Source organism: Caretta caretta, chromosome 1 (assembly GCF_965140235.1).
Source record: "Caretta caretta isolate rCarCar2 chromosome 1, rCarCar1.hap1, whole genome shotgun sequence".
Classification (NCBI taxonomy): domain Eukaryota; kingdom Metazoa; phylum Chordata; order Testudines; family Cheloniidae; genus Caretta; species Caretta caretta.
Genome location: NC_134206.1, coordinates 154444014 through 154459345, shown reverse-complemented (window position 1 = coordinate 154459345; position 15332 = coordinate 154444014). Strand labels below are relative to the sequence as shown.

The 15332-nt window shown below is 39.5% G+C and overlaps 1 protein-coding gene across 4 annotated transcripts in view; it reads right to left on the bottom strand.

The window, feature by feature from the left end:
* Positions 1-15332, bottom strand: part of USP9X (ubiquitin specific peptidase 9 X-linked) — a 205070-nt gene that overhangs the window by 114374 nt on the left and 75364 nt on the right. For all 4 annotated transcript variants that reach the window (XM_048864529.2, XM_048864519.2, XM_048864537.2 and 1 more), the window contains 3 exons: positions 14934-15140; positions 12614-12750; positions 5134-5267 (listed from right to left, as the gene is read on the bottom strand). In XM_048864529.2, the coding sequence (XP_048720486.1) occupies positions 5134-5267; positions 12614-12750; positions 14934-15140 (478 nt within the window). The remainder of the gene's footprint in view (positions 1-5133; positions 5268-12613; positions 12751-14933; positions 15141-15332) is intronic.

The following is a 15332-nucleotide window of genomic DNA, read 5'->3' as shown; positions in this document are numbered from 1 at the left end:
TAGAGGCATTAGACTGAACAATAGGCTACTACCAATTAAATGCTTGTGGGCTTTACATTGTTGGGGAGCCACTGCAATCCTGAAAACAGCATGAATGGACTGAAGACAGCATGAAGGGCTTTTGAAAATAATTTTAATATAGAACATTTGCCGATACGGGCAAGACAAAGGAAGCTACATCAAAATACCCAAAATGAGATCTGCAGACATGCCAAATACTGAGTGGGGCATATTCAATTTTGACAAATGTTTAAGAGCAGACCAGAAGTGTTAAGAGGACAATACCATTGTCAGCATCAACTTAGGTGGTTTATTTATTCTTCAGAGCAGAATTTACCTGCGCTGAAACAAAACCTGTCACATCTGAACAGTTTCTTTAACAAGACCCTACATACAACCACACAAGCTAGACCAAATTTCTGCAGCAAAACCACCTCCTTTCTACAGCATTTATATGCTAAAGAATTGACATTTTGCAGCAGCTTCATTTCATGTGAACAGAATCTGTTTTCATATTTTTATATTAAATATATTTTATATTCTTTCCACATTTTCAGTTATTCTTGGGCCACAGATATTCATCTTACCAATCCTTACCTTAATCAAAAGTTGAGGGGGAAGCTGGGGCTTTTGGCACCCAAGGAGGTATCGGAAACATTTTAGAATAAATAAGCAAATTAGCTAAATCTTTCTGCTAAAATAAATCAGCAGAGAGATAGGTAAACAAGATTGACACAAACTATCATCTTTTGGTTTCAGAATTTAAAATTCTTTGAGATGAGTGGTTCAAGTTCACACCTCTCTATTTTTCAAGCTGTCTGTAGACACAGGAAGACACCGCTGTATTGGAATACATTTGTTTAATGTGTTCTTCAAACCATGATGACCAGAATCAGTTTTATTTGCTGATCAAAGCACAAAAGAAATAGGGCTAATTGCACTATGAAGTCCTGCACAATTCACTATAAATAGCAACTAATTTTGGTGTCATGAATGCACACAGCCTAAAAGTACCACAACTTTTTCCCTCTAGTTTGACCTATTACCCTGATTTTAACATCCATTTCAACATAAAGAAAAAAAAACACCCTTAATTTTACCAAAAGAAAAGGAGTACTTGTGGCACCTTAGAGACTAACAAATATATCTGAGCATAAGCTTCCGTGAGCTACAGCTCACTTCATCGGATGCATTCAGAAAATCATCTGCTTCTCCCATTCTTTTTACCAAAGACAATATGTACTGTGACAGGGTCGGGCCGGATGGCTACAGAAGAGTAACAGAAGGTAGATATATTAGCCCCAGGTTAAGTAGGTCCCTTTCCCCTGGGTAAGGGGAAAACAGGGAAGATTCCAGAGCAATCAGGAACCTTCTGCAGACAATTAAGACAGACAGGCTGAGTAGAACACCTGCAGACAATCAAGAAGCTGTTAGAAACAATTAAGGTAGGCTAATCAGGGCACCTGGCTTTTAAAAAGGAGTTCATTTCAGTTTGTGGTATGCATGTGAGGAGCTGGGAGCAAGAGGCATGAGGAGCTGAGAGTGAGAACGCGGACTGTTGGAGGACTGAGGCGTACAAGCATTATCAGACACCAGGAGGACGGTCCTATGGTAAGGATAAAGAAGGTGTTGGAAGGAGGCCATGGGGAAGTAGCGCAGGGAGTAATAGCTGTCACACAGCTGTTCCAGGAGGCACTCTAGACAGCTGCATTCCACAGGGCCCTGGGCTTGAACCGGGAGTAGAGGGCAGGCCCGGATTCCCCCCAAATCCTCCCAACTCCTGGTCAGACACAGGAGTCGTCGACCTGGACTGTGGGTTCAGAAAAGTGGCCAAGCTGAGGCTGCCGTGAAGCTCCAAGGCGAGCAAATCCGCCAATAAAGCGCAAGATCCACTAAGGTAGAGGAGGAACTTTGTCACAGTACCCATCCTGAATACTTCCCCAGGGAGATTCACTCCTATTTGATAGACAAGAGGAATGCCGAGACTCTGAAATCCCAGATTCAATTCCAGATTCTGGAATGAAGTGTTCTTCCAGTGGTTACAGACCTTTCTGCCATGGCCTCATTCTTCTTCCCAGCATAGCCAATAGCATATCCCTGTTCCCCTCCAACCCCCAAACGCCTATTTAACCCAGTGTCTGTCCGTCTCCCTACCCTGAATTCAAGCCAGACTGTTGCCTCTTCCATGCTACCTGGGTGCCAGCAGGGGAACAGTGAAAACACAGAAGCGAGTCTTCCCTCTTCTAATATACCTCCACTGAGCCTGGGCAGACAGTAATTTTCATAGGTTTACAACCTGGCCAAATTTGGGTGGATTTTCACAGGGAAAGTAAAAAAGAATCTTTCTGATTCCAAGAGGCAAGCTCCCTGACAAATTCCAAGTCCCTGCTCTAAACCACGGAGGCGCTAGACCTTTCCACTTAACATAAGGAAAACAATTTCTCCCCAACTTCATTCTCAGAAAGGGCTGACCTGTTTTTGCTGAAACTTTCCAAATATTTTCAGCCCAAGGAAGACACTAGGCATAAAAAAATATGTCAGCATGAATAGTTGAAGTTTGGCAAACTTATTTGGAACTGGGAACGACCCCACAGGCAAGTATTAGACAACCTTAACTATAGGCAGCACCACCAATGATATAAAACAAATAAAAATTGAAGCGGGAATTCAAACAGAACTTCAATACAAATTGGTGGCTTAAATTTGGTGCATGGAATGTGTTCCAAGAAAAAAGTCTTTGGAGGTCTCCTCATCCAATTACTGAAAGAGGTCAACGTGGCTTTTTTAAAAATCTGACAAGATCAGCCCTATTCAGAATGGTCTGACCCACCAATTTCAAACTGTTTCATTAATTGCAACTTTTACTATTATTTAAAATGTATGTATCCTGGGATGAACATATACAAGATTTACATACTCGGAACATCTGTTACCCAGTAAGTGTTCTAATTCTAGGTTTCAGAGTAACAGCCATGTTAGTCTGTATTCGCCAAAAGAAAAGGAGTATTTGTGGCACCTTAGAGACTAACCAATTTATTTGAGCATAAGCTTTCGTGAGCTACAGCTCACTTATGCTCAAATAAATTGGTTAGTCTCTAAGGTGCCACAAGTACTCCTTTTCTTTTTGTTCTAATTCTGTGAACCTTTGTACCAATAAGCTGAAAAGGAAAAAGTGTTACTGTTCCAGGAAAAGAACTTTGGACAATGTTCGTTTTAAGAGAGCTAAGCTATTCATATAAAACATTAACTTCCTGTGAAATAAATGTAATGGTACTCTTTTCCATTCCCCCTCTTTGTTCTAGACAAGTATAATCGGTCAAATATCTGCATTTGTGAATATTCAGTACATTCCTCCAATGGAAGTCTGAAGTCAAGAAATTAACACATGGGACATCCTGAGAATGGTATGTTATCAACACTTATCTTTTCCTTATTGGAAAATAATGGATTTTACATAGTTTGTCCTCATTCAGAATTATATATTATCCTAAATTTCAGTTATCCAATATTTTAGTTATCCCCAACCTAAATATTCAGGTAACTTTAAAAGTGCCACACCCATTTTTAATAAATGTTTATGCACAAAGACTAGCACATATCCCACTCCACTTTTCCAGGCAAGACAAAGCCTGAGTTATGTCAGCACATACAGTAAATTTTGATAAAGTTATATACAACTGAAAATAAGCTATTAGAATGGAAGTGCCATCTCTACATTAACTATTGCAGTGCTATAATAAATGTAATCACTTAAAATAGGAAACACCAGATGAAGAAAAAAAACTGACTGTGCAGTCTCCAGGTCTCTTAAATGAAGGTTGCTCTCAAGGCCTTGTGAAAATAGGTTGAAGTAAATCTTGGATAGTAGCACAAGTTCAAGAGCTGAGCTCTTTAGGTTACAAAGTCAAACACTGAAGAGTTAGGAAATGCCTGAATTAAGGCCATCTGTGCAACACGAGTAACCTTCTTTTAACAGTTTTTCTGTATGTAACTCCTCGAGGGAGGGCGTGGGGGGGGTATATAAAAGGGGGAAAAAAATTTCTAATGTGCAGCTGTAATAACAACCTCCTTCCCCCATCATGTATCAGTAAAGTTTGAATCCTGAACTCAACACTGCAGCACAGATATCTACCATTTGAGCTACACAGCTAATTACATTAAGCTCGCAGGCTGTTAAATCCTGGGGTGGAAGTGGGTGGCTAGGCACATATGTTGGGTAAGCAGGGCACCCGGCTCTGATCTCTTTCCCCATTTCACCCTCTGTTTGTGGGGGAGAGTTCCTGCCCCATGTGGTGCCAACAAGGTGGACGATGTGCCCCAGTTCCATGTGTTGAATACAGGGCAGGCTGGGCACTGTTGACATGACCTGGCCCATCTTTCTTCTTTACCTCCTCATCCCTGCTACAGTTGTACAGCAGCAACTAGGTTGCCTGCTCTTGGGATTCCCAGTGCAGAATAATCTGCAGGGGACTGGCCTGACATTGGAATATGTGCATATTCATTATTATTTTGGCATACTGACAAAGCAAGCAACAGAAAAGAAGGGTTTTTCAGAAGTTTATAACTCAGCTAAATATTAACAGAATTTCATGTAACTAATAAATAGCACTTCTCTGGCCTCAGGGCTTTCTCCCTACCAAGTTTTAAATGCTTACTGTGAACAATGAAGATGATAGAGCTTCTAAGACTAAGAATATTTTATGATGGTAAGTGCTATGCAACCTAAGTACAGGTGTTACTACCAACTCCCTCTGTAATAATGAATAATGAGATTTACACAAAGCTACAAGTGGGACAGAATTTAACATTTTCCACAAAAATAACTATCACAAATTAAGCAGGGCATGAAAGGATTATCTTTAACTTGAAAGTAAATACAAGCAATGAGACTGCCACTTTTGAAGTTCCACTACAAAACGCATTTGGTTTTTTAAATTTACATTTACAAGAGTAATCTTAAAATTTAAATTTGACTGGTTTTGGATTGATATACATGTGTAGGCCTCCAATATCTAACAACCTATGAAAGTGAAATAAACACTCTTTCTCCCCACTAGCAATATGTTGCTTTAAACACCGATTTTCAATTGGAATTATGAAACACTTGATTTAGGAAGCAAAAATATAACTTACCTTTAGCATACTGTCTCATGCTTTCCATATACGCGGACAGATTTTCTGCCACCAAAGTAACTAGGGCGTGATTGTGCTGAAGTTGATTGATTAAGTCATGGCGGTAAAATACATGGGGACTTCGCTGAGTCTGGCTGTAATTAATACACAAATTTTAGAGTAAATAAGATTTCTTGCATCTAATGAATTTTTCTAGAAAAATTCATTTTTTTTTTTAAAAGGAAAAACGTTATTAGGACTTGACCAATAATCAATCACATGGCTATATTCTGGGATGCCAACATTTTTCATTGACATTTGAAATTTTTATCATTTACGAAGTGAAAGGAAACAGTTTGACAGACCACTCCCACTGTCCGTTCTTGAATAATAAAATATGCAACTGTAAAAACAACTATGTTCAAATATTTCAACGTAATATATCTTGAATTAGCCCTATCAAGGAGACAACAGAATCACTTTTGTTTGAGTCTTCATTTGAAACTATAAAGCGTGGAGGCCCTCGATTTATTATCCTTTATCCAACCCCTATGTCACAACATAGCTTTGTCTTCAATTAAGTTGACAGCATCATCTTAAAACTGTTCAGCCCAGTATTAAATATGATCATAATCTGATTAAAGTTAATTGATCTTTTTTTATTTGCTTGAAAGAGGTCTCTAATTTTTTAATTCTTGGGAAAATATCACCCCATTTTCTACCTATATAGATTACATAAAGTAGTAGTTGTAATACCCTCATTCTCGGGAGCACAAAGGGAAGGCAACACCTGCACAAGAAGGGGATCTACTTCAGATCACCTACTATTCACTGAGGGTTCTCCACCACTCACATTAATAGTAGGGTTGATCATGTGGATCCAGTTGTTTCTAATATTTGGCTTCCAAGGTGACCTATGCTTTTTAAGTCTGATTTGTCAAAATAAACCACTTCTCTCACAAAGTGAAAAGCAAAAATAAAGCAACCACTGCAAAAATTAGAGAATTATAGTTGGTGGAATAACCCAAGTTTTTTTTTTTTTATTTTGCTCATTGAAATGCTACATGGTCCTTCAGAAAAGCTAATCCTCCATCAGGCTGATGGGCTCAAAAGGGAAGAAGAATTTCTGTCCACTCATAGAAGTAGCTCTGGTAGCAGCCACACTGACCAATAACGAGCTATATTTTCAGAAACATTGGCAAATTCCACAACATGAGCACTCAAGTTATTTCTGCAAATACTGACAGACTAGAGGCCAATTTTACCCATTGGTCTGACTGAATTGTGACATCATACTTTAGTAATAATTTTTTGTAAAGAGTAGCTATGAAAAATGAAAGCCTGTATCACACACAGCTATATAATCTTAAGGAAATTTATCATTTCCAGAGAAGCAAAAATATTTGTTGAACCTACTAGAGAGAACAATCATTGACTAGATTGTCCCTTCAACTGGAAAAAAAGATTTTGGTAAATTTCACCTTTGCTGTCATTTTAACACCAGTAAGTAAATTAAAATACATCTTTAAAAGATTTTATGTTGTGTTGTATTTATTGATACCAAGTGGTATCATGACCAGTACAACTTGCAGCCTTCAAAACAGAGTTCTCCTGCCAAATTAACAAAGGTTAAATCTTTTAAACAAAAACTACAGGTCTAACTATCAAAGATCACCAACAAAGTGCAAACGTTACTTCCCTGCCCACAATCAACAGAGTACATTGAAAGCAGATTAGGGCTCGTGAACCTGAAGACAATGAGTCAAATTCCCTGCTGATGCGAGTGTGCACAACCCCAGTGAACCGTTTCAGAGTGGTATCCGTGTTAGTCTGTATCAGCAAAAAGAACGAGGAGTACTTGTGGCACCTTAGAGACTAACAAATTTATTTGGGCATAAGTTTTTGTGGGTTAAAACCCACTTCACCAGATGCATGGAGTGGAAAATATAGTAGGAAGATATTTATATACACACACACACACCATGAAAAGATGGAGGTTGCCTTACCAACTCTAACAAGACAAATAAATTACAGTGGTAATCAGTTGAATTCGACCCTATGATGAAAGGAGGTCTTACGCCTGTTGAAACTTTGGTTTCTTGATGTTGCTATTCTGGTTAAAGTAAGGCTATGTCTGCATAATTTATGTAGCTCAGGGGTGTGAATAATCATTCTGAGCGACATAAATTACACTGAAATAAGCTGTGACACAGGGCCAAAAAGGGTTAAGCAACTTGAAGGCTAAATGATCCAAATTCAACTTTTAAAGGCATATTAGAGAAGTAAATAAATGGTAATTAAGGCTATTCCTTATAAATAGCTAACATAGCCATGTTAGACAGAGCTTTGAAATGTAAGCTTGTATTGTTAAAGAATTAGAGGCAATGCTCATTGTATGTGTTCACTTATATCTTGTTACATGTTAACCATGTAAACAGATACTTCCTGTCTCTTACTGTATCTGTTAATTCAAAGATACAAAGGGATTATGAAACTTGGGTATAATAATGTCATTGTCTACATTTCAGTTTGAAGTTAGTAGTAAACTGTCTATGAACTGTTTAATGAATTACCACCTTATGCTAGTAAATGTAGCTAATTACCGGTCATTAGAAAAGAGAAGGTTACTTCAAAAGCCTATTGTTCACCCAAGGACTGCCTGTTGTCAAGAGACTGCAAAAAATCTCTTGAAAGACTCCTGGGACCTAATCCTTTCAACTGAAATCTGCTTAAACTTTGACAGGGGTTTGAGTTGCAACACTATGGTCTCGAATGCATTCTGGATCGCCCTGATATTGGATGACAGGTTTCAGAGTGGTTGCCGTGTTAGTCTGTAACAGCAGAAAGAACGAGGAGTACTTGTGGCACCTTAGAGATCTTGTAGGCGTTTGTCTCGGTCTGAGGGGTTGGAGCAAATGCGGTTGTATCGCAGAGCTTGGCTTTAGACAATGGATCGTGTGGTGTGGTCTGGATGAAAGCTGGAGGCATGTAGGTAAGTATAGCGGTCAGAAGGTTTCTGGTATAGGGTTGTATTTATGTGACCATCGCTTATTACACTGTAATGTTCAGGAAGTGGATCTCTTGTGTGGACTGGTCCAGGCTGATGTTGATGGTGGGATGGGAATTGTTGAAATCATGGTGGAATTCCTCAAGGGCTTCTTTTCCATGGGTCCAGATGATGAAGATGTCATCAATGTAGCGCAAGTACAGTAGGGGCGTTACGGGACGAGAGCTGAGGAAGCGTTGCTCCAACCCCTCAGACAGAGAAACATACAAGATCTCTATCAAGCCTTCTTACAACTACAATACCCACCTGCTGAAGTGAAGAAACAGACTGACAGAGCCAGAAGAATACCCGGAAGTCACCTACTACAGGACAGGCCCAACAAAGAAAGTAACGGAACGCCACTAGCCATCACTTTCAGCCCCCAACTAAAACCTCTCCAGCACATCATCAAGGATCTACAACCTATCCTGAAGGACAACCCCTCACTCTCACAGATCTTGGGAGACAGGCCAGTCCTCGCTTACAGACAGCCCTCCCAACCTGAAGCAAAATACTCACCAGCAACCAGACACCACACAGCAAAAACACTAACCCAGGAACCTATCTTTGCAACAAAGCCCGTTGCCAACTCTGTCCACATATCTATTCAAGGGACACCATCATAGGACCTAATCACATCAGCCACACGATCAGAGGCTCGTTCACCTGCACATCTACCAATGTGATATATGCCATCATGTGCCAGCGATGCCCCCTGCCATGTACATTGGCCAAACTGGAGAGTCTCTACGCAAAAGAATAAATGGACACAAATCAGACATCAAGAATTATAACATTCAAAAACCAGTCGGAGAAACTTCAACCTCCCTGGACACTCAATTGCAGACCTAAAAGTCGCAATTATTCAACAAAAAAACTTCAGAAACAGACTCCAACGAAAAACAGCAGAACTGGAATTAATCTGCAAACTGGACACCACTAAATTAGGCTTGAATAAAGCCTGGGAGTGGATGAGTCATTACACTAACTAAAAACTATTTCTCCATGCTAATTTTCTCCCTACTGTTACTCGCACTTGCTTATCAGCTGTTTGAAATGGGCCATCCTGATTATCACTACAAAAGTTTTTTTTCCTCCTGCTGATAATAGCCCACCTTAATCGATTGGTCTCGTTAAGAGTTGGTATGGCAACCCCCATTTTTTCATGTTCTCTGTTTATATCTTCCCACTGTATTTTCCACTGCATGCATCTGATGAAGTGGGCTTTAACCCATGAAAGCTTATGCGCAAATAAATTTGTTAGTCTCTAAGGTGCCACAAGTACTCCTCGTTCCTTCTTCTGATACTGGATATGGACACTGGACTATAAACCTGATCAACTGATTCTTTGCAACTCTGAAGCTCACCATCTCTACTATGAAACTGCCCTAAGAATTTTATTCAAGTCTGTAAGTATAATCTTTTAACCAATACTTTTTCTCTTTTAAAAAATAAATCTTAGTTTAGTTAATAAGAATTGGTTGTAAACATGTATTTGGGCAAGATCTGAAATATTCATTAACTTGGTGGGTAATGTGTCCACTCCTTTTGAATTGGTAGAACTTTTTATATGATGAACAAGATTTTCAATAATCCTCATCATATTTGATTTGGCTGTCTGGGTGGGACCCCAAAGGCTGGGTTGATTTAAGGGAACTGTGTTTTGGCTTCTGGGTAACCAATAAAGTGTTACAGAAGCAGATTTGTTGCTAGCTTGGTGGATCTAAGTATTAGAATAACCTCCAGCTTTGGGGATTGTCTATCTCATTCTTTGCAGTCTTAGCGTGGCCACCCTGGAACCCCAGTCACATAAGCACTCGTGTGCATAGCACTACGTCAGCAGGAGGGCCTCTCCTGCCGAAACAGCTTCTGCTTTTTGCAGAGGTCATTTTATTAAGTCAATGGGAGCGTGCTCTCCCGGCGGCATAGAGCATCTTCAGCAGACGTACTGCAGCAGCCCAGCTGCATCGGTACAGCTGCAGCGTTGTATGCACAGACATGCCCTAAGTTTCCCAAAAGGTGTACCTTTTCTTGTAGTAAGAAGTCTGCTGTGAAAGCAACTATCCAAGTATTTATAGGTTTCAGAGTAACAGCCGTGTTAGTCTGCATTTGCAAAAAGAAAAGGAGTACTTGTGGCACCTTAGAGACTAACCAATTTATTTGAGCATAAGCTTTCGTGACCTACAGCTCACTTCATCGGATGCATTTATATTTATATTGCTCTCAAAACTTTGTTCATGTGCAAGTTAAGTATGACACCTAGGCCATTCCCCTGAAGAGAATCTCTCCTGTGCAAGAGAGATAATTAAATTTAACCTTAACATCCTGCTGTGAACTCAATGCCCTTATCTTTTCTAAATAGCCCTTTAATTGCCAATGGCTCAGATACCCAAGTGGGAAGCAGGATACATCATCATAGAGATTGCATACATCAATATTGCATGCAACACTCTATGCAGTGTTCTTCAAATGAATTGTCACAAACATCTCTGATTGTTCTAGGAGTTTGATTTGAAAAACAAATTCCAGAGACTCAAGTGATAATGTGCACTGAGAACAACAAATATCCACTGTTAGCAAATATGTATGTATTGCACACCATATTAATATTTATTACACACTATATAATACATAAATGGTAGCACAAAGCTTTGTATGTGAATGGTATTATGCTTACTCTTGTTCACTCATGCTAAGTATATCCTATAGTACTTTGCAAAACTGACATCAGCTGTAGCAGTAGCAAATAAAATGACAACCCATCAACAAAAAATAAGTGATGCTATCATCTGTTACAAATGTGCACATCATCCCTCAATTTTTTCAGTCTTATCCATTCCTGTAAGCAGACAGGGTACTGAAACTCATTTGAATACTCTGCCTGCTCACAGAACTATTCAGGTAAAACAAAGGAACAGTGGAACATGCATACACAAGCACAAACGTTGGAGTTTGCAGAAACTTCAGCACCCATACTGAAATTTTCAGTTTTGAGGGGTCAGATATTTTTGTGATGAGGAGACACAGTAAGTGAAACTAAGCTTGTTAATTTCAACAGATCCTATTAAACAGTTAATATATAAAAAAGATTTAGGCTAAACTTTCACTTTCTTTTATTCCAGAAAAGCATGATAAAATAGAAAAAAGCAAAGCAAAGAACCAATTTGTTACAATTAGAGAATTTTAACTAATGGAAATTTCTGGGTAATCTCCAATTTGCTTTTCTTAAACAACTTATTAAGAAGTCAAGAATTCCCCCGAAAACGTCATTTTGCATCAACAAAAATCCCGAAGGTAATTGAGCTGTGTGATTCTAATTAGGTAATTATATAGCCTCTATCTTCAGAAAGGTTAAAATCTATGAATTTATACTTTCATTACCACTATGAGAAAGGGAAGTATTATACAGACTAGGGACTGAATGGCTAGACAGCAGTTCTGCACAAAAGGAACTAGGGGTTACAGTGGACGAGAAGCTGGATATGAGTCAACAGTGTGCCCTTGTTGCCAAGAAGGCTAACAGCATTTTGGGCTGTATAAGTAGAAGCATTTCCAGCAGATCAAGGGACGTGATCATTCCCCTCTATTCAACTTTGGTGAGGCCTCATCTGGAGTACTGTGTCCGGTTTTGGGCCCCACACTACAAGAAGGATGTGGAAAAACTGGAAAGCGTCCAGCGGAAAGCAACAAAAATGATTAGGGGACTGGAACACGACTTATGAGGAGAGGCTGAGGGAACTGGGATTGTTTAGTCCGTGGAAGAGAAGGAGGGGTGGGGGGTTGATAGTTGCTTTCAACTACCTGAAAGGGGGTTCCAAAGAGGATGGATCTAGATAGACTGTTCTCAGTGGTAGCAGTGATAGAACAAGGAGTAACGGTCTCAAGTTGCAGTGGGGGAGGTTTAGGTTGGATATTAGGGAAAAAAATTTCACTGGGAGGGTGGTGAAGCACTGGAAAGCGTTACTTAGGGAGGTGGTAGAATCTCCTTCCTTTGAGGTTTTTAAGGTCAGGCTTGACAAAGCCCTGGCTGGGATGATTTAGTTGGAGATTGGATCTTGCTTTGAGCAGGAGGTTGGACTAGATGACCTCCTGAGGTCCCTTCCAACTCTGATATTCTATGATCATCCCCATTTAACAGCTGAAGAATGAAAACTCAGAGATATGAACTGAATTGCTCAAGGTCACACAGCCCAATGAGAGTGTAATTAGGAGATTGTAACATCTCAGTTTAACAGTCTATATACACCTGAAGTAATAAAGTAGTCAATGATTTATTCTTGTGTCTGAATGCTTAAATCCAATATTTTTTAAATGGTTTATACAGGCGCACGCGCACACACGTATTTTAACAGCAAAAACAAGCTTCAACTTAAATATAAAATTCATTACCTATCCTAGTTTATAAAAAACTATAACATTGTCCACAACTCTATCCCATTCACATTAGTTCTTTACCTCAAGTTCTGTGGTGCTTCACCAAACAAACTACAAATTTCTCTAATTTGTTTCAGTGCAGGAATGACCCATTTGTCATTTGTGCGAAGCTCTTCTATAAAACGATCTATCCACTGGATCTTTTGAGTATCCCGATCCTTAAAAAGCAAGTTTTCACAGTTTAGTATACATCAAAAACAAATTAAAACTGCTTTTTCCATTTTTATTTTTCTATCCATGTGCATGCATAAATATAGAAGAAACAAGTAACTGAACTATCAGACTAATTTTATTGAGCTCTGAAATTTCAAATCACAAGAGGGAAGTCCAAGTGGCTCATGGCATCAGCAGAAGACTTCAATGGTGTAACAGATCCATAATTTGCAATTTGTTCATTCTACATATTAGTTCCATGAATTTTAAAATTTGTTCTTTTCCCTTTGCATCTCCACAAACCTGCCACGAGTCTGCCCTGAATCAAAGTAGTTGCAGGATTTGAGTACACTAGAAAAACTACCAGATGTTGATAATGGATGTTGGCAACAGGTGCATCTGAAATGGTGCTGATTTTGGTAATCATGCTTAGAACCTTGACCTTACTAGGCCAAAGAACAAGTGTTTCAATATCTTTTTCTGAAAAGAGAAGAAACCAAGGACTGGTCTAATAATATTCTTCAGTGCCACTGCACATGGAAGGATTAGCAACTTCCAGATACGGAATATGTAGTATGATATATACTTTGGTACAAGTAATATTGAGGAAGGGATAGAGAAGAATACTGAAAATGTGTCATATAAATCAGTATTACTCCTTTAAATGGATTATATTCAATTCTGACTAACCCATCTCACAAATGATATAGCAATAGAAAAGACTCAGAGAAGGGAAATGAAATCATTAGAGGCATGTAAAAACGTGGGAGATTTAAAAATTGACTATTTATTTTAGAAAACATCATTAAGAATAAATGGTCAATTAGGTTCTTCCCATTTATCTCCTTTATCTTCCAATAAAGAGTCAAGGATTACCCAGAAAACAAAGCAAAAAATTTAAAATTGACCGGGGAAATGCCTTTTTCCCCCCAATTCAGTTGAGGACCACCTCTTACTCCCACGTTACCATGTGTCATAGGGTAACTGAGCTCTGAGGAGGTCAGGCACTCAGCCTACCTGTGACAGGCTCCGCTAAAAAGAATGAACCAAACCAGGTGGCTGTGAAGCAGTTAATTAGTTAAGGAACACATGGGCCTAATAAAGACTTACGAGAGTTCAGTCAAGAGCCCCAGAACACAGGAAGCTCCAAGGAGAGAACCCCCAAGACTCCTGGTTAGGAAGCTACTTCCAGTGATGCCTCCCTGGTGAGCAGAGGCTCAAAGAGAAAGAGGAACAGAAATTGTTCCCAGGCAAGGGACCTGAGCAGCCCAGGAGAATGCACTGGGCATGAACCTCCCCAGAGAGCTACTAGGGACTTGCTCAACAAAGAGTGACACACTGTGGGGGGAAAAGTAGTATCCGGCTGAACACGTGGCAGAGGCCTAACCTCCAGGCAGGGTTTTCAACCTGGTGTGTGTCTAGCTACAGAGCACCTAAGACTGCTTACCCCAGAGAAGTACGGATAGAAAATATCATAATGCCACTACCTAAATTCATGGTGCACCCACCCCTGGAATACAGTGTACAGTTCTGGTCGCCCCATCTCAAAGAATACAGTAGAACTCAAAAAGGTTCAGAGAAGGGCAACAAAGATGATTAAGGACATGAAATGGCTTCCATACAAAATGAGACTAAAAATAATAGGGCTGTTCATCTTAGAAAAGAGACGAGTAAGGCAGGGATTATGATAGGAGTCTATAAAATTATGAATGGCGTGGAGAAAGGGAAAAGAGAAGTGTCATTTACCTCTTCCCACAATAGAAAAACCACAGGTCACTGGATGAAATGAATAGGCAAAGGGTTTAATACAAACAAGAGGAACTACTTTTTCCCACACACTATACAAACAACCTGTAGAACTCATTGCCATAGGATGTTGTAATGACCAAAATTACAACTGAGTTGAAAAAAGAACTGGTTAAGTTCATGGAGGATAGGTCCATCAAGTGCCTATTAGCCAAAGCGGTCAGGGACACAACTCCATACTCCGGGTGACACTAAACCTTTGACTACCAGAAAGTGGAGTGGAAGACCGAGTGGATCACTTCACAACTGCCCTATTCTGTACACCCCATCTCAAGCTCTGGTACAGGCCATTGTCAGAGACAGGATACTGAGCAAAACAGACCATGCTCTGACTCAAAATGGTAGTTCTTATGCCCTAATAAAACCACAATCAATTTCTTACCTGTGAACAGCTGTAATCTAAAATTTTAATGTGGGCACTAAGAGCCTGGTCCATGATATCAACAGGTACATCATCACTATGTGCCAAATTCCACAGAAGGTTCAATACTTTGTGTGCCATCACACCATCTTTATCATCCTCTGCAAGACGACGGATTAACTCAAGTAGTTTTTCCCGTTGTTTTTTGCTTGCATTTGTCCAGCTTGCCTGGTAAACAAAGAATTTCATTCAAAATGAAAAGCCACCAGATTTTTACGTTTGATCTTATACATTATGACATGTCCAGTTACAAAAGAATACTGTGAAAATAACCTCCTCATTTATTTTTAATTAACTGTCAATCATAAAAGACACATATTAAGAGCACAAATTTCAGTGATTACTGTTGTACAACAAAGT